The following is a 20,662-nucleotide window of genomic DNA, read 5'->3' on the forward strand; positions in this document are numbered from 1 at the left end:
ATGGGGACCAGTTCTCGATCTCAGGCAATTGATCAGATTTCTGCACAAACAGTCTTTCCGTGTGATAACCCTATCCGACATCCTTCACCTTCTGAACAGCGGAGACTATGACATCATTGGATCGTCACAATGCTTACTTCCACTTACCCATTCAACCCGGGCATCGCAAGAAACTTTGCTTTACCGTAGCCAGTGCCCATTATCAATTCAGAGTTCTCCCTTTCGGGCTGATGTCAGCTCCTCGAATCTTCACAAAATGTCTTGTGCTAGTGGCGGCTGCACTTTGAAAACAGGGTTTTGAAGTTTTTCCCTACTTAGATGATTGGCTGCTTTAAGCACCAACACTGCATCGAACTTCCCAAGCTACCAGTGCCTGTCTTGCACCGTTTCGCTGTCTAGGCCTTACGGTAAACCATCAGAAATCATCCACCATACCAATGCAAAACATGATCTTTCTGGGTGCACATCTCAACACATTCAGGAACAAAGCTTCTCTTGCGAAAGAAACAGAAGTTATCCAGTCTAGCTCTGAAACTCTCCAAAAGAAAGTTTGTTTCTGTGAGACCGTTCAAGTCGCTTCTAGGGATGATTTATTTGGCAATAAATCTAGTACCTCTAGCCAATAAAAGATGAGACCACTGCAGGAGAAGCTATGGAATCAATGTACCCAGTCTCAAGAGTCCTTTGAGGACTTAATCAGTGTTACACCAAGGATGATAAAAGCATTGCAGTGTTGGACTCGCACAAAACACATCTCAAGGGTTGACATTTCTTACCTCAGTTCCAGACTTCATTACAACAGATGCTTCTCTGGAGGGCTGGGGAGGTCATTTGCAGGATATGTGCATTCAAGGAAAATCAGAAAGTGATGCATATCAATCTCTTGGAATTAAAAGCAATATTCCTCACACTCCAGGACGTTTCTCCCACGAATATTGGGCTCTGCTGTGCTGGTCCACACAGACAACATGACCAGCATGGATCACATAAATAAGCAGGGAGGAACACAATCTCTCTCCCTGTCTCAAGAGGCGCAAGCTCTTTGGGATTGGCTCACAATACACAAGATTTCCCTAAGGGCAGAACATGTGTTTGGCATGAACAATGCTTTTGCGGACACACTCAGCAGGACAGAGGACAGTTGCCACGAATGGGAACTAGATCAACAAGAGGTGGACAAAATCTTCTCCAATGGAGCAAGCTGGTGTTGGACCTCTTTACGACAATCAAGAATGCCGGTACTACTCCAGTCTGTACCTGCTCCTGGAGTCGTTGGGGAATACCTTTATTTCACGCATGACTCCTGAGTTCAATGAGTTCCGGAACATGAACATCGATCAGGAATGCAGGGTGATACTGTCCAGAGCACTGGCCAAAAGTACAAGCAAGGCTTATAGGCTGAAGTAGAAAAGGTTCTGTTCTTGGTGCCAGCAAAACAATTTGCACCTGTTTAAGGCCTCTCCTGAACAGGTTATACAGTGTGTACTCTCATTAGCCAAGTCTGGCCTTGTCCTTGCCGCAGTTAAAGTTCACCTTGTGGCAATTTCAAGATACAGGCAGACCGCACAAGTTCCTTTTCTGTTCCTCCAGACTCATCAAGCAGTTTATGAAACGCCTTTCCTCCTGTGTGAGCACCACCCCCGAAATGGTATCGCAACATCGTTCTCCCTCATTGAATGAGATCCCCATTCAAACCAGTTCATAAGACTGAACTGAAGTTTCTTACATGGAAAGTTGCAACTTTATTCGCTCTCAAGTCCACCAGAACAGTTGGCGACATACAGGACTTTACAATTCAAGAATCTTGCCTGCATTTCACTGATGAATTTGTCATTCTCATAACAAATCCGAGATACATCCCAAAGGTTCCTTCACATTTTCATCTTAACCAACCTATCAGACTGGGAACGTTCTTTCCAAACCCTTCTACTCCAACTGAAAGAACTCTTCACACATTGGACATAAAACGATGCCTAAAGTTCTACCTTCACAGCATTAAAAATTCTTGCAGAACAGATCAACTACTAGTCTCTGACAGTCAAGGACGTGAAGGGACTGCAGTAATGAAGACCACAATAGCTTGAAGGATCTTAACAACATTCAGTTTTGCCACTCTAAAGCTGGCAGACCACTGACCAGACCGCCTAAAGCACACTCCACTAGAGCAGTGTCTACCTCAGCAGCTCTTTTCGCAGGCACCTCACTGGATAAAATAAGTGGAGCTGCAACAGAGAACCCTACACATTCCTTTACACAGCACTACTGCCTTGAGTCAGTGCAACATAATGATTCGGCCGTAAGACAAGCTGTATTGTATCTATTTCATTAAGCTGCTCATCTTTCTAGATACAATTGTTTGTTTTCATGCTGTTTAGTGTTTGTTTTACTTATGTTCTTTAGCCATGTATTCATACATAAATATTTATAATTTTTCAAGTATTTCCACTCAGGTTGAGGATATTTTCTATCCCACTTATACGAGTGTAATGTATATCTTATATTGATTATTATTATTTGTTTTTTCCTTGGCCTACCATCTGCTAAGGGTTGTGACAGTTGTCGGTTGTACTGCTTGCTATTCTGATTCAAGCCTGTGAATCTATGAAAGATCAATACTGGATAAGAAAATAAGTTACTGACCTGTAACTGCAGTTATTCAGTATTGATATCTTTCATAGATTCACATGGGACCCACCCTCCTCCCCTTTGAGGCTCCCCTTATATTTAAGAGTACCCTTGTAAAGAAATGGCTCCCTGTTGCAGTTACCCCCCACTTTTTGCCTGATACTGATGCTGACTTGACTGAGAAGTGTGCTGGGACCCTGCTAACCAGGCCCCAGCACCAGTGTTCTTTCACCTAAAATGTACCATTGTTTCCACAATTGGCACACCCTGGCATCCAGATAAGTCCCTTGTAACTGGTACCTCTGGTACCAAGGGCCCTGATGCCAGGGAAGGTCTCTAAGGGCTGCAGCATGTATTATGCCACCCTAGAGACCCCTCACTCAGCACAGACACACTGCTTACAAGCCTGTGTGTGCTAGTGAGAACAAAATGAGTAAGTCGACATGACACTCCCCTCAGGGTGCCATGCCAGCCTCTCAATGCCTGTGCAGTATAGGTAAGACACCCCTCTAGCAGGCCTTACAGCCCCAAGGCAGGGTGCACTATACCATAGGTGAGGGTACCAGTGCATGAGCACTGTACCCCTACAGTGTCTAAGCAAAACCTTAGACATTGTAAGTGCAGGGTAGCCATAAGAGTATATGGTCTGGGAGTCTGTTTTACACGAACTCCACAGCACCATAATGGCTACACTGAAAACTGGGAAGTTTGGTATCAAACTTCTCAGCACAATAAATGCACACTGATGCCAGTGTACATTTTATTGTAACATACACCCCAGAGGGCACCTTAGAGGTGCCCCCTGAAACTTAACCAACTATCTGTGTAGGCTGACTGGTTCCAGCAGCCTGCCACACTAGAGACATGTTGCTGGCCCCATGGGGAGAGTGCCTTTGTCACTCTGAGGCCAGTAACAAAGCCTGCACTGGGTGGAGATGCTAACACCTCCCCCAGGCAGGAGCTGTAACACCTGGCGGTGAGCCTCAAAGGCTCACCCCTTTGTCACAGCCCAGCAGGGCACTCCAGCTTAGTGGAGTTGCCCGCCCCCTCCGGCCACGGCCCCCACTTTTGGCGGCAAGGCTGGAGGGAACAAAGAAAGCAACAAGGAGGAGTCACTGGCCAGTCAGGACAGCCCCTAAGGTGTCCTGAGCTGAGGTGACTCTAACTTTTAGAAATCCTCCATCTTGCAGATGGAGGATTCCCCCAATAGGGTTAGGATTGTGACCCCCTCCCCTTGGGAGGAGGCACAAGGAGGGTGTACCCACCCTCAGGGCTAGTAGCCATTGGCTACTAACCCCCCAGACCTAAACACGCCCTTAAATTTAGTATTTAAGGGCTACCCTGAACCCTAGAAAATTAGATTCCTGCAACAACAAGAAGAAGGACTGCCCAGCTGAAAAACCCCTGCAGAGGAAGACCAGAAGACAACAACTGCCTTGGCTCCAGAAACTCACCGGCCTGTCTCCTGCCTTCCAAAGAACTCTGCTCCAGCGACGCCTTCCAAAGGGACCAGCGACCTCTGAATCCTCTGTGGACTGCCCTGCTTCGACGACGACAAGAAACTCCCGAGGACAGCGGACCTGCTCCAAAAAGACTGCAACTTTGTTTCAAGAAGCAGCTTTAAAGAACCCTGCAACTCCCCGCAAGAAGCGTGAGACTTGCAACACTGCACCCGGCGACCCCGACTCGGCTGGTGGAGAACCAACACCTCAGGGAGGACCCCCGGACTACTCTACGACTGTGAGTACCAAAACCTGTCCCCCCTGAGCCCCCACAGCGCCGCCTGCAGAGGGAATCCCGAGGCTTCCCCTGACCGCGACTCTCTGAAACCTAAGTCCCGACGCCTGGAAAAGACCCTGCACCCGCAGCCCCCAGGACCTGAAGGACCGGACTTTCACTGGAGAAGTGACCCCCAGGAGTCCCTCTCCCTTGCCCAAGTGGAGGTTTCCCCGAGGAAGCCCCCCCTTGCCTGCCTGCAGCGCTGAAGAGATCCCTTGATCTCTCATAGACTAACATTGAAAACCCGACGCTTGTTTCTACACTGCACCCGGCCGCCCCCGCGCTGCTGAGGGTGAAATTTCTGTGTGGGCTTGTGTCCCCCCCGGTGCCCTACAAAACCCCCCTGGTCTGCCCTCCGAAGACGCGGGTACTTACCTGCAAGCAGACCGGAACCGGGGCACCCCCTTCTCTCCATTCTAGCCTATGCGTTTTGGGCACCACTTTGAACTCTGCACCTGACCGGCCCTGAGCTGCTGGTGTGGTGACTTTGGGGTTGCTCTGAACCCCCAACGGTGGGCTACCTTGGACCAAGAACTGAACCCTGTAAGTGTCTTACTTACCTGGTAAAACTAACAAAAACTTACCTCCCCCAGGAACTGTGAAAATTGCACTGTGTCCACTTTTGAAGTAGCTATTTGTCAATAACTTGAAAAGTATACATGCAATTGAAATGATTCAAAGTTCCTAATGTACTTACCTGCAATACCTTTCAAACAAGATATTACATGTTAAATTTGAACCTGTGGTTCTTAAAATAAACTAAGAAAAGATATTTTTCTATAACCAAACCTTTTGGCTGGATTTGTCTCTGAGTGTGTGTACCTCATTTATTGTCTATGTGTATGTACAACAAATGCTTAACACTACTCCTTGGATAAGCCTACTGCTCGACCACACTACCACAAAATAGAGCATTAGTATTATCTCTTTTTACCACTATTTTACCTCTAAGGGGAACCCTTGGACTCTGTGCATGCTATTCCTTACTTTGAAATAGCACATACAGAGCCAACTTCCTACAACCCTTCACTCTTGTGCTCGAAAATCAGATGTAGAGAGCCTCTGTGGGGAGTATTCTAGAGGGTGCTGGTGCCTGATTGGTCATAAGTCAAGTTTGGTATTTTTTTTTATTTTTTGTTTAAAAAAAGGACTTAGGCTATTTAATTGATGGCTTTGGCCATTATAGCCTATGGTGATTCTTGCATACTGCTTTCCTAAGATACCGTGGGACTCCCACTTAGACAACGGAGAATGATGCCACTCCCACTTTGACAGGGAATGATTCAAGCATATGAATCTATGAAAGATACCAATACTGGATAACTGCACTTACAGGTAAGTAGCTTATTTTCTTTTCTTCCACCCATTCGTCCTCCTATCTGACTTTTTTTTTAAAAATTATTATTTGTCTTCTGTTGTCTAGCTATGAGCCACCTTAATGGCCAGCGGCTTCATGGTAGAGTGCTCCGTGTTACGCTATCGAAACATCAGACTGTCCAGCTGCCACGTGAAGGACATGAAGACCAAGGGTTGACTAAGGACTACAGCAATAGCCCTCTTCATCGCTTTAAGAAACCTGGCTCAAAGAACTTCCAGAACATCTTCCCGCCATCCTCAACTCTACATCTCTCCAACATTCCGTACGTGTGCATTTTTTCTTTTTTTTCAGTAACCGTCAAGGAACCGTCACATTGGTTACATTCCTCTAATTCTTAAGACAACCAGGTGTTTTACTGTCCTTTTTCTTCTCAGTAATGTAACCAAATACTGGCATTTTGTTGTGTTAACAGCACTTTTAAATCTGCTGGTAGTTTCACTTGTGGGCAGTAGTCTGTTCTCGTGAGACACTTTAATTACTTTTTCTCTGAAATTCAACAAGTTGCTTATTATTGGTCCCAGCCTTGTTAACAGATGACTGTGATTGTGTCTCAAATGGAAAGATTTGCTTTAATACCTTAAATTTAAACAGGGATAATTGTTTGTTGAAGTTTGGCTGAACCACATTTGGCGCAGTGTTCCCTTTAGTTCATGGTTGCAAATATGGTTTAACTAAAGTCTGTGTTGTGCATTACCCTGGTATCCACTATTAATACGTGCCATTAGTAACTGTAAAATAGGTAACTTAATTGGTAGTCCTACCAAAATATAATGTGCAGTTTAGTTCATTGCCTGCTGTACATGGCCACAATCCTTAATTATTAAGACCTTAGCATCCAGGTAACGGGAAGCTTAGTTGACTCATAAGGGTAAAATTTCGTAGGTTTTTTTTTTTTTTTTTTTTTTTTTTTTTTTTTTTAACATAGCACTAATTTGGTGCACGTGTTGAAATTGATGTATCATTTCTGTTTAGATATCCAAATCCTCTGAAAAGTTCAGCCCCAGAATTTCACAATGAAAAATATTGTCAAGACCCAGTCAAAATGGCCCTATTTTTGGTTTCCATGATAGGAATTTGCTTATAATTTATGAGGCAATTTTAAGGCTTTTTCCATGTTTTTCTGGTCGTCAGTGAAATGTTTTTAAGGGAACCGATGAAAGCTGTGTGGTTTGTGTTTACTGCAAGTAGCAATTGCGAGATTTCGTTTGGCCACAGTCCGACATTTACTTTAACGATGCTGCTTATGACTTTGAACTCTACGTGAGCTTTCCATACTGGCATTGCATATGCAGCTGAAAGATACAGTAAAGGCTATGAGTTTTACTTCACGTGCTTACGTTTGAGTTTTTCTCTTATATCGGTGCTATTTAGCTTTCTTCTTAAAACCGCAACTGATTTAAAAAAATGCCCCGTTTCTGCCATCACTGAAAAGGATTAATTTTAGACTGCACTGATGATTATTCCTGAGACGTCTGTTAAGATACATTTTCTTTTGAAATAGTTGAAGATATTTATAGAATGTTAATTTGTTGCCTCAGACCTGTTTTGATTAATCTATTGATTCCTCTCCCATTTTGCAATCCCAGATTTAAACAGATGAGCTCCTTCCAAGTTATCAGTTATGTCCCGAAATGCCTGACTCCTCTTCTGAGGCTGAGCAAAGCATTCTTGCGGCTTTCTTAAAATGTTAATGACCCAAAGAATGAGTGACATCTGATGGTTGCTCTTGAAATTGCAAAACTCTAAAAATGCATTCCATGCTTAAGGAAAGCAATTCTGTTTCCATTATAAAGTGATATTTTTGCTGTTCATACCATCACGCGCCGGTTAACTGTGCGCTGTATTCCACCTTGTAGCCTGACGGTCTTTATTTCAGAATACGTCACCGAGGAGTTTTTGGGGAGGCGCACGAGTTTACTTAATTATTGCTTGGTTTCGAACTTCCCTCCATTTACCATACGACCCCTGTTTGGAAAATACATAATATGTTGATTAATAAAGTATACATACGTAAACAAGAATATTTAAACATGTTAACTCTCTCTGTAAATGTCAAAGAATTTTTCAAACTGAAAGCTAAAAATGTTGTGGTATTCTTAGCTTGATTCGGGGGAGCAGCGCAAGCACAAAATACAGCTTCCTGTCTGAACGATTGGTTGGCCTCATCTGAAGCACGTGTACGCACCGTCAAAGAGCACGCGTTAGGAGCAAAAAAGACACGTTATATGCTGGAGTCCATCATAAGTTGTCATCTTTTAGAAGAAAAACTACACTTTAAAAAGCTCCAACCTTCTAGTTAAAATATCGTTGTTCTTCCTTTTTATGTGTGAAGTAAAATGCTTCATATTTTTTGTATTTGTTTGGTGTATACTAACTTCTGTATTATTTAGATATTGCTTAGGAGCAGTCCCTGGCTTCCAGTCGTTTTTTTAGAGGGCATCCACAAAAGTCAAAAGGTGAAAAACCGCTGCTTAGGCATTACCGGTTCTGTGCACTTCCCCTTTTGTCTCTTTACACTGACCCTCGTTCCCTGCCAGGGCCGTTACTTCGACGTGATTTCAGTGCTTAATTTGCCCCGGTGGTTGTCCCCCGGCACTTATGTTTGGCGACCGGCATTTATTTCCTGAAGTCAACAGAGGGAAAAACTAAACGAAAAGATGAAGGAAATGAAATACAGAGAACCCATCACCAAGGGAGAAAACAGACACCAGTCAGAGTGAAATAACAGGCAAGGCGGTTTCCGGCAGTGAATTAGAGGCCTGGTGTGGATTCGGGACTCCGCACCCTTGCTATTCGCGTACTGACATACTATAGCGCCAGCCGCCGGTGGAGCACTTTGGGCACCGACATTTACTATTTTACTAATAAAGCACTCTGTTGATTTGACCTTGTCCCTGTACCTGACTGCAGTCACAGCTTTCAACACTTGATGTATACTTCATGTTTCAGACATAACTGCAAACCACAACTACCTGCTGCTTAGGTCTGTTCCATGGTGGCAACATATAAAGTTTACCGGAAACCCCTTTGTATTAGATTATTTAATTCCTTTTGCTTGTATTCCTTTCTTTTTTTTGCCTCAAGCGTTAGGTAATTTTTCTTTCTGTCCATTCTGTGGTTAACCAAGACAAAGTTTACCTGCACAAAGTTAACAATGTCAAGTAGCAATAGACCTAAAAATCAAACGCTTACTAATTTGAGATTTTAAGAATGCAAACCTCATACCCCAATAACTTTGTAAGCACTTAATGTAAATTTTAATAGGCTAATTCTGTCGCCTTTCAAAAAAATCTTATATAGAACTTGTAGAGTTAGGTTCTTTAGTTCAGAGTGCTTGTAAGAAGGATTAGGGGAAAGAGTGAACCACCACTGATAGTTAAACTTGTTAAAGTAAGGAAGGTCTAATACTAGCTTTTACCAGGTGGGAGTGGAGGGGGTGAATGCAGAATTTCCTATATCGGACACTATCTGAATGACTTTAGTGACCAGGTAGGGTATTTTATGCCATGCCAGGTGAGTTTGACATCAGAGCATGGTCTAAAGTTGGGGGTGAACGAGGCTACCGATTATGTTTTCTTTCCTTTTTGGAAGGAAGTGTCCTTTAAAAAAGAGGTGGACAACCAATGTTGGTGGGATGGAGATATGTTTAATGTCAAAAGTGTTCACAACTACTTTGCTTGTGAAAAGAGCAAAACGTCTTGGCATCAAAAAGAGCTACTGCTTTTATTTTTACTACTTAATTCAATACCACCATCACAAGATAACGGGGTCTAAACAGTCTTCTAAGTTGTACAGTGCGGACCTTCATTATTACATCTTCAGATTAGCATTTATTGTATAGAAAAATCAGTTATTTCTGTATGTAGATTAAATGCAGATCTATATCCATATTTGAATCACCATGAAGAGTTTGACTGCATGTTTTTTTATAAAGAATTATAATCTCAATATTTAATTTTTTTTTCCAACAGGCCTTCAGTTACTGATGATGATTTAAAGATTCTCTTTTCAAGTAATGGATGCACAGTGAAAGCTTTCAAATTCTTCCAGTAAGTTACTAAACTTCTTGATGTTCACAAGTCTGCTGTCTAATTATCACCACTGTCATTGTTACATGGTACCTTCATTTGTTGGCCTACGTTTGACTGGTTATTACTTGCTGTAAAGTAAAACGAAAGTAGACTTTCAGCAATGTGAATTGATGCATAGACCTCTGAGCCAAAGCTTATATATCATTTTGAGAAGAAAATACACTCCTGCCGAGCTTGTAGACAGTTTGGAGCATATGGGGGGATTGGATGCGCCTCAACTGTTTGCTGCTTTGGAGCTCAAGTCAGCACTTATCTTATTTGGTAGTAAAGCCCAGGCACGGCTCGTCCGTTAGGGTGGAGGAGCGTCGCTCCCCCACCCCCACAAAAAAAAGCAGCAGCAGCAGCTGCAAACCTTTTACCAAAAACAAAAATAAACGATGTTTATTATAGTTTTTTGGTAAAAGGGGCGGGCCACAGGATGTGGCGTGCACTGGGGGGGTTTGAACAGCATTCCCCCTCACTGGGCATGTATGTTTGGCCGGCCGTCTCTGGCCAGCCAAACAGACATGCGCAGTGTGCTCTCTCCAGCCCGGCACTATGTTGCCGGGCTGAAGAGAGCAGGCACAGGCTCCCAGTCTGTCTGGGAGCGTCCTGCTCTGGGCAGCGTCAGGATTGAATGCAGGGCAGACTGGGAGCCTGTGCCTGCAGCTTGCAGGAGAGGAGCAGTGCGGAGGTGACAACGGCATCCATGATGATTCAGGTAATTTTTTTTAATTTTTTTTATGAATTCAAAATTATTAATTATCCCCTCTGGTGCGCCCCACCCCTAATTAGCACCGCGGGCCGCTCCTCTGCTTTGTATTTTAAAGGGGAAGGACTCTTTCTAAGCCATTAATCTTGGAAGTTGCAACCTTATTACGCAAGGCTCATATCCTATACGACCAGCTTCAAAAATGCTTTTACAATGCACTAATTTTAGGTAATGAATGAATGGGGCACTTGTAAATCACAATGGTTGACCTCAGAAGGGTCTCCTGGTGCTAAGATGGTGAAGGTAGGAAGGGTAAGCAGTGTAAACTCTGGATAAGTATGTATGTAGTTGTTTCCTAAGGTCCAAGTGGGAAGTAGTTGCTCCAAGTTGGGTAGGTTCCAAGCATTGGCAATGAGTTATCTGGGACAAGTAGGCCCAACCCTCTGCAGCACAAACTCTTTGGCTGCCTGTTTACACAGAGTGGAACTCTCTGCAGTTGAGGTAATGTGTTTCCAAAAGATAATGCTGTTCGAACTTGTATTTATGGTTCATTATTTGAAAGCCTTCGTTATTAGGGTGAGTGCTGTAAATAAATGTTTTAAGGTCACACGTCACTGCTGACGTTGGTTCCAGTACAAAAAAAAAGAAAAAGTGTATACACATGTTTGAAAAGTTTAGGCTATGAGGCTAAGTATAATGCTCCCAGAATGCTCTCTGATTAGATGCAAATGAAGTGTCATTTCAGTAAAATGTTTTGATGCATGCTAGTATTTCCCAAAAATATTTCTAATGGAAAAACAGTGTAACCATTTTCAACACGATTATGGGAAGCATGAAAATAAACAAACACTGACAAAGCCAACTGATCTGACATTTTTATAAGTCTTTTAGTTTCATCAATGCGTGTCTTGTTTTGACATGGCTTTTGTAACACTTTATTGTTTTGGGAGCTACCAGGCCCTCAACATTGTAACAAACACTGGCAAAACCCCCCCAAAACGTTTTTGAACTCTAAAAGCACACATTGCCACCAGTGGCATAACAAAGGCCTCGCAGCCACCCTCCAGGGGGCCCCTTCAGCACAGCACCTGCCCTGAGTGAGTCGGGAGAGGGGGCTCCTCCATGTTCTTTGCAAAGGGGCACCCTCCAATTTCGTTACGTCACTGATTGCCACTGTAGTTCCTGACACTGAACAAAACTACTTTGTGTGCCAATATGCTCCTTGTGGAAGAGCAGAATGCGATCACTCACAGTAAAGCCAGTTGAAAGAGAGAGAAATAGAAGTTTAATAAAAACAAAATGCCTTTGTTAACACCAGACCTAATTAGGGACCAAGACCCACATGTAGGTAGCTTTTTGCATGTCGCAAACAGCGACTTTCGCTGTTTGCGACATGCAAAAAGCACATTGCAATGCACAAACCCAGTTTTGCAATTCGGTAACCTGGTTACCGAATCACAAAACGGGTTTGCGACTTGCAATTAGGAAGGGGTGTTCCCTTCCTAATTGTGACTCGCAGTGCAATGTAGGATTGTTTGCAAACGCGGGCGCAAACCAATCGCAGTTTGCACCCATTTCAAATGGGTGCTAACACTTTCGCAAAAGGGAAGGGGTCCCCATGGGACCCCTTCCCCATTGTGAATGTCACTGTAAAAACAAATTTCAGGGCAGGCCTGCTCTGAAAAAATTAAACGAAAACATTACATTTTTCATTTTTGTAATGCATCTCGTTTACCTTTAAGGAAAACGGGCTGCACTACAAAAAAAAAAAAACTGCTTTATTGAAAAGCAGTCACAGACCTGGTGGTCTGCTGTCTCCAGCAGGCCACCATACCTGTGAGGGCCGCCATTCGCAAGGGGGTCGCAAATTGCGACCCACCTCATGATTATTCATGAGGTGGGCATTTGCGAAGCCCTTGCGAATCACAGATGGTGTCAGGGACACCATCGTATATTCGGATTTGTGCCTCGCAAATTGCGAGTCACAAATCTGAACCTACCTACATGTGGCCCCAAATTCTTAAAGAAAGTCACAAAAGTGCACCCATGGTATATGTCGTACCCCTGTAAAATATTTGTGAACTGTATTTTAGCATGGGCAAATACGCATGTGTAGATTTGCTCATGTGAAAATCTATTGAACATTTGCAAGTTAATTTTTCCTCCAGCCACTTTCTTCCCAACCCTAGAAGATGTTCTAATTCTGCCATTGTCAGGAGTAAATGTCCAACCTTTCTTATTATGGGAAATATTAGAGAGAAGCTGGTGAAAATCTTTAAAACATGCAGGTTAGTAGGTTTGCAGACTCAAAGGCATTCCAGCCCTGGAACTATTGCTTACTGCTTCCTCCAGCCCCAGTATGCAGATCTGCAGAAAGGTGGCAAAATAAGGAAATTGCTACAGTAGGGATTGAAACTGCAAGTATTCAAGCCCTACTGTGGTAGTAGCCCTGGCATAATCAGAGAGGCTATTATCAGAGCTCTTACATAATGAGATCGCTGCCATAATTTGGCGCCACACTACATGGCACCAAAGGGACAAGTGGATCTTTTTACAGGACAAGTAGATTTGAGAAGCAACCTATCCCCTGGACAAGTAGATATTTTAATAAATTCCACACCCCTGCCTTCAAGACTTTGTTGGTGAGGCCTGGAAACAAAGGCAGGGTTAGCCAAATCTAATCGAAGAGACAGAACAGTAATGCCTAGAGCTGTTTTTAATGTATCTTGGCCCAAGGTTATCCATAGCGCAGTAGCAGGATGCTTTAAACATACATCTTTTCTCGGTGTTGAGCCAGTGTAGATTTTACGTGTGTTGCGACATGATAATTTTTTTTTTTTTTAGCTCAGAAACAAGTGGGCTGCAGCATTTAGTATGGCCTGAAGGTGAGCTATTTGTGTTTTTGGGAGTCTCAGAAAGACTGCATTGCAGTAGTATAATCTTGAGACAATGATAGCAGCATGACTGTTTTCATCTATTTTTAAGGGGAGTACGGAAGGATTTGAAGCAAGGCTTTTAATAGAAATAAAGTGGTGAACGTAGTTTTTGATATCTGAAAGACATCTAATTGCTGATTCCTTACCTCAGAATTTCTCCCGGCATCAGATTAAATCCAGAGATTTTTCCTTAGCAATACTCCTGCATGCGGTTGGGTGGTGTCAGTCGGTTCAGCGTCCACCGTCTGCGCCGGATATGACGTTGTGGGTCCTATATAGGCACCACCTCGGCAGGCTGATGTCGGATCTTTTCTTTCTGCACCAGCCGGCGCTAATCTGAACAGAGAGCTATCCCTCGGTCATTTTTCGAATAATCCTTTTTGACTTTCTGTTGAAGTTTTTTGAGTTGTTTAACTCCTGGTGCATCAAGAGATGTCTTTGAGGAAGACATTCTTGAAGCCCCATGGTTCTTGTCATCATGCGATGTCCGTGATGGATCTGCACCTCATGTGCGTTTGGTGCCTAGAGCACGACCATAACACGAAGTCATGCTCAGTGTAAGGCCATGAGCGGTCCCTAAAGCTGATGGTGGCCTGACGCTTGACTCTGCACAAGTCGAGGTCCCAATTGAGTGGAAGGTCCCAGGAGCAGTTGTGGAGTCCTCCAAATCCTCTGGGCACTGTGGTAAGTAGAAGCATAAGAAGTCGAAAAAGATTAAACGTTCTTCAACTTCACCTCGTCCGTCCGATGACGAGACGAGGGAGTGTCATCACTCTAGGCCTCAATCTGTGAAGCCTGCATCTGGGCTGACTCTGCCCCTCCCCGAGTATCCAGGAGCCGGAGCGACTCCTACCCAGCTTAAAGAATTTTATGAGTCTTTAGGCCCCGTGTACTCGGAAGGGGCCCCTTCGGGTTCGACACCAGGGACTGCGGCCTCTGCACCGAGGGGCACCCAGGAATCTGTGCTTGGATCCGGACCGCGTCAGTCGTGCATCCTAAACCTTCTCCGACACTGGTCCTGATGCCGACACTCCCAGTGCCTCCTGGGCAGCGCCGTCCCCATCCTAACTGCCGAATCTGACATGGAGCTGGATGGGTGTTGTACGACGCCAACCCCGGCACCTACAGGGGCCTTGCCCCCATGTTGGATCCTGAGCCTTATTCCTGTGGGCTAGGTTACAGCAAGGAATGAGGGGTCGCTGACCCTTTGGAATACCAGTTCCAAGAATCTGTGGACTTGCAGATGAACTTTGTGAAGGCAGTGGTCTTTATACCTCCCTAACTCCGTGGCAACGGAGGAGGGTGCTTTATATTCAATGGTGGTGCGAAGAGCAGCTGTGATCCTGGACCTTGAGTTGCCTTCGGTGGCAGTCAGGACTAACCTTCTGTCAGGCGTTTCATCTCCCAGACCCGCTCCCCTTTAGTGAATCCCTTACAGATGCCCTTTTGGGTACCTGGTCAAAACCCAACACAGCACTCTTGTGAACAGGACAATTGCCTGCTGCCATCGCTGTGTTTCGGGCGACCCAAGTTTCCTTATGCAAAACCCTACCCCTTAGAGCTTGGTCATCCAAGCCTCTACCTCCCATGGTGCATTCCCTCCTGTACCGCTGGATAGGGAATCCAAGCTGCTGGACACAATTTGGAAGATGTTTTCTTCCACCAGCCTGGCATTGGAATCTTTGAACACTGCATGCCTTTTGGGCCGTTATTCCCATACTCTGTGGGATACGGTTGTGAAAGTGCTGCCACAGGTCCCGGAGGAGGCCCGGTCTGTACTTTCCCAAGCAGTTGCTGATGGGAGGGACTCAGTAAAGTTCATGATCCGATGTAGACTGGATACGACTTACTCACTGGGCAGAGAGGTTTCATCTACAGTGGCCCTTACAAGCCACACCTAGTTGAGGATGTCTGGCTTTTCAGGGGATGTTCAAGCCAATCTTATGGACATGCCCTTTGATGGCCTCTATCTCTCCAAAGAGAAAGCAGACTCTGCGCTTGAGCTCTCTAAGGATTCCTTTTGCTGTGGCCAGGTCACTGGGCCTCATGGCGGCCCCTTGCTCCCTCTCAGTCTGCTTTGCTCCCCATTTCTGGCTACAGAAGGAGCCCAGCCACATCCATTCCTGTCCAGCCAGCATGCCGCTTATACTGCCCATCCTCTGCGTGGCCAGGGATGTAGGATCCACTGCCATCGTAGATCAGGGAGCCAGCGGTCTAGCCAGTCCACTGCCAACACATCTTTTCTGAGGCTGCCTCCAAATCTTCCTAGTCTGACTCTTCCCTACCAGGGACCAGTTGGAGGCAGGATCCGCCATCACCTGCTCCGCTGGCAATACATCATGTCAGACGCATGCGTTTTTGCAGATATTCTGAACGAGGTACTCCCTCCCCTTTGAGACTTCCCCTCCATCCAAGCCACCATTCTACGATCGGATGATGGAGGATCACTAGGCCCTTCACTGAGAGGATGTTTCTGCTCTCTTGGCCAAGGAAACTATAGAGGGTTCCTGTGCAAGAAGAGGGTCTTGGTTGTTATTCCTGCTACTTTCTGGTACCCAAAAAGGACATGGGCCTCTGCCCTATCCTAGACCTTCGGTCCCTCAATCTTTTCCTCAGGAATGAGAAGTTCACAATGCTCTCTGGCTCAGGTCCTTTCTGCTTTGGCCCCAGGAGACTGGCTGGTAGCATTGGGCTTGCAGCAAGCTTATTTCTATATTCCCGTCCTGCCTGCCCACAAGCGTTACTTGCGCTTCCTGGTAGGCCACATGTACTCTTAGTTCACTGTGCTCCCCTTTGGCCTTACCAGATCCCCCTCAGGTGTTCACCAAGCTGAATGGCGGTGGTCGCAGGTCATCTGCGCAGGTCAGGAGTTTCAGTATTCCCCCTACCTTGACGACTGGCTGTTGAAGGCGAACTCGCCCCAGGCTGTCGTCTCCCACCTCCAGACTACAGCCTCTCAGACGCTCCCTTCTATCAGAGCTGTTCTTGACACAGTGCAGTTTTGGGCTTATACTCCTGAAAAGCGAGTCCAGGCTATTCGGGCTATGAGCCAGATGTTTCAGCCTCTATCCTGGATTTCGGTGCGAATGACTGAGTCTACAGGGACTCATGACCTCCTGCATCCCGCTGATCTAACATGCCAGATGGCAACTGCGGGCATTGCAGTGGGATGTGATGTTCCAATGGGCGCAGCATCGGGGGAATCTCTCTGACATGGTCCAGATCTTTTGGGGGGGGGGGGGGGGGACTACACTAGATCTGTAGTGGTGGCTATCGAATCCAGATTGGGTCTGCAGCAGATCTCTCTCCCTTCCCCAACCTGATGTCACAGAAGTGACAGATGCGTCACTTCTGGGATGGTGGGGGGGGGGGGGAGGACACATGGGAGAGGTGAAGATCAGAGGCCTCTGCTCTCCTGTTAAGTCCAGGCCCAACATCAACCTTTTGAAGCTCCGGGTGATCTGACTTGCTTTGAAAGCATTCCTTCCCGCTCTCAAAGGGAAAGTGGTGTAGGTGTTCACCGACAATACCTCTGCCATTTGGTACTGCAACAAGCAGGGCAGAGTGGGGTCGTGGACCTTCTGTCAAGAGGCTATTCGCCTCTGAACATGGCTGGAATGCCAGGCCATTTCCGTGGTGGTTCAATATCTGGTGGGCTCCCTGAACACCAGAGCAGACTAACTCAGCCGTGGATGCATAGTCAATCACAAATGGTGTCTTCATCCATAGGTGGCGCAAGGTCTCTTTCGGCAGTGGGAAGAGCCTTGATTAGATCTCTTCGCCTCGGCAGAGAACGCGCAATGTTAGTTGTTTTGCATGTTGGAGTTTTCACGGCAACACTTTTCACTTCGACTGGAACTCAGGCCTCCTTTATGCCTTCCTGCCAATACCTCTTCTGCCCAGAGTTCTGAAGAAGATCAGGCACGACCAGGACCATGGATTCCTGGTGGCTCCAGACAAAGAGTTTGGTATCCCGAGCTATTGAGCATGGCCATCGATCCTCCAACCAGACTGTCCCTTTGGGAGGATCTTCTGTCGCAGCAACAGGGGAAGGTCCTTCATCCGAATCTGTCCAGTCCCCAACTTCCTTGCGTGGAGATTGAGCAGCGGCAGTTGACAGCTTTCGACCTTCCGCTTGAAGTCTGTGATGTTATCTTGGCAGCCAGGCATCTCTTCACCAAAACGGTATATGCCTGTCGTTTGTACAAATTTATGGCATGGTGTATCAACAAATCTGTTGATCCCTTCTCCGCATCTCTCTTGGAGGTTCTCCTCTTCATTCTCTCTTGCCCATCAGGGCTCTGCTCTGGGCACCCTCAAGAGTTATTTGTCTGCAATATCTGCCTTTTTAAGGCTGCCAGACCAACCTTCTCGATTAAAATCTCCCATTGTTGAGAGGCTTCTTTGAGGACTCACCCACATGTTCCCTCCTACGCTGTTCATACTGCCCCGTGGGATTTGAACTTGGTCCTCATCTCATGTGTGCTCCTTTTGAGACGGTCCACAACTGTTCCCTGCGGGTCTTCACTCCTAAAACTGCCTTCTTGATTGCCATCACCTCTGCTTGCAGAGTGAGTGAGCTCCAGGCTCTCCCTTCAAAGCCACCATTTCTAGTTGTCCATCCTGACAGTGGTGTTTGTACCAGGGCTTCCTTCCTTCCCTAAGTGGTGACACCTTTCCATGTAGGCCAATCAGTCACCTTGCCTACTTTTTTCGCACCCCTACATCATCCCTTTCATGAGGAGGAGAGACACCACTGCCTGGATCCAAAAAGAGCATTTGTGTTCTACCTCAATTGCACCCAAGATTTCTGGGTGGGCAATCAACTCTTTGTGGGTTATGTGGGTGCGAAGAAAGGAAGGGTGGTGCGGAAGAGGACCATCTTGCGATGGGTAGTCCTCTGCATCAAGATGTGCTATGCTATGGCCAAAAAGCAACCCCCTGAGGGTTTGCGTGCTCATTCCACCAGAGTATCTGCTGCTACCGCAGCGTTAGCATGCGGGGTTCCACATGTTCACTAAACATTACTGCCTGAATAGTCAAGTCTGCAGAGAAACCTCCTTCGGCCGTTCAGTCCTGTGGGACTTTTTGGTTTGATCTTAGTTCGCAGCCCCCTACCGGGGATGGTATTTCTCTGGTATCTATTCTAAGGTAAGAAATCTGCAACTAGAAGTCTCTATCAGATGAACAAGTGACTTACCTTCGGTAACAGTATATATAGTAGAGACATATTCTAGTTACAGATTCCTTACTGACCTGGCCATCCTACCTGCTCTGAGAACTGATTTCTAGAGACTGGAACTTCCCTTTACTGGTCCTAGTTTTGGTGCACCATTCTCAGAGTTCTTCCTGGTTCCACGCGTCTGACGTGGAAAGTTGTAATGCATGTATAATACTGCAACGTCATAACTGCGACCACGATGCCAGTTGAGTCGACCGATGCCACCTGATAGCACGCAGGGGTACTGATCGAAGAAAAATCTCCGGATCCAGTCTGACGCCTGGGGGAATTCTAAGATAAGGAATCTGCACTAGAATATGTCTCTACCTGTAATATTACCGAAGGTAAGTAACTTGTTCATTATCGCAAAAGGCATAGCACACAGATCATGCTATGATAGAACAAGCGTTACTTCTAATTTGCAGGGAGATATTATGAACATATATCCCCTTGCAGATGGTTCTGATTGAGCAACAGCAATTTAAACCATGAGTATGCCTTCACTGCTGACTCTGGATGTGCTTCACAATGCAAGTTCAACATTCTTCTGTTCAAGAGGAAGACTAATTAAGCTAGTTATCACTACACTGAACACAACACTAGCTCAGTCACAGATGGATGTAATTGCAATTATCCATTTCTATTTTATAGGGCTAAAACAGGAATCAGAAATGGCAGAATCACATTATTTTAATTTTCTCATGTCAAGATCCCTATTGGTTTTCCTAGTCTACTGGAAACCTTATGTAGTCCTTAGTTGCCAGTTTTCCTGTGACTCACTGTCTTGTCTATATCCGTTGGCCTGGATTTGCATAATGCACCGCCAGTTCACATTAGGCCATGAGAACTGCCCATGCTTTATTAGATTAGCTGATGACCTACTATGGCATACAACCATTATTGAAGGCTTGGTGGCTTGTTAGCACGCACCCACTCTAAGCATTGACTGTTACAATCTTTTGGCCTATGCATAAGGGTTAATTCACATAACCTATCTTGACTTCAGCATCCTTCCTCGTTCTGATGGATACAAACTACCTGTGGATTCCTCACCTTATGAATTCGTCCTTGCGCCAGCATCCGACGGAAAGTCTTCTTCCCAGCTCTCCACATCGACGAGGACGTCACAATCGCACGGCTCCACGTGACTCCATCTGACGTCACCGTGCCAATAAGAGGTCCTCGCCAGCGTGCTGACGTCAGTTTCCTTTTTTCCGTGCCTTCGACGCTAAGGTTTTTTTCCTGGCTAGCTTCGGTTGGTGTATCTATTGTAGCCCTTGTGGTTACAATGTCTCCCCCGAGGAAATCTGGGTTTAAGCCATGCAGAGAGTGTCGTGGTAGGATGTCGGTCACAGACCCACATGAAGATTTCCTTTGGTGCCTTAGCTCTGAGCATGACGTCGAGGAGTGTGCGTCGTGCCAGAGCATGAACCCTAAGACATTGAAGGAGAGGGAGGCCAAGCTCTTTTTGGCAAAAGCTAAAAAGAGTCATAGAGGCCATAAGAGATCGTCTTCCCATGCTTCTTCGAAGAAGCATAATAACCGGTGCCATCACAACTCTCTGCGCCGTTCAGCTCGGAGTCGTTCGAGATCAAGGTCCCCATCTCGTCGGCACCATGATAAGTGGGAAGTGAGCCTGACGGTGACTCCGGAGCCCCAGAGTCCGGAGGCTTCTCTGGCGCCGTCCATCTATGAGATGGCTCCTCATGGTCCTCCATTCTTTCCGGCTCCGCAGGAGTCAGATGGACAGCAACAGGAGCAAGACCAGCGGTATCCTGCCTTCCCGGTTCCGGGAGCGAATCCAACAGCATTTTTAAATGCCATGTATGCGGTCTTTCAGACAATGGCCCCTGGTGGTGGTGCACCGGCTGGTCCCACGGGGCCATTGGCGTTTGGTTTGGGCTCCTCGGCTCCGTCCAAGTTTTCACCTCGGGGTGCTTT

At 45.9% G+C, this 20,662-nt stretch overlaps 1 protein-coding gene across 4 annotated transcripts in view; it reads left to right on the forward strand.

Moving 5' to 3' along the window:
• PTBP3 (polypyrimidine tract binding protein 3) overlaps positions 1-20,662 on the forward strand; it is a 467,207-nt gene that overhangs the window by 437,440 nt on the left and 9,105 nt on the right. For all 4 annotated transcript variants that reach the window (XM_069238700.1, XM_069238675.1, XM_069238683.1 and 1 more), the window contains 2 exons: positions 5,828-6,044; positions 9,754-9,831. In XM_069238700.1, coding sequence (XP_069094801.1) covers positions 5,828-6,044; positions 9,754-9,831 — 295 coding nt within the window. The remainder of the gene's footprint in view (positions 1-5,827; positions 6,045-9,753; positions 9,832-20,662) is intronic.

The sequence above is a fragment of the Pleurodeles waltl genome, chromosome 1_2 (assembly GCF_031143425.1).
Source record: "Pleurodeles waltl isolate 20211129_DDA chromosome 1_2, aPleWal1.hap1.20221129, whole genome shotgun sequence".
In the NCBI taxonomy this organism is placed as follows: Eukaryota; Metazoa; Chordata; class Amphibia; order Caudata; family Salamandridae; genus Pleurodeles; species Pleurodeles waltl.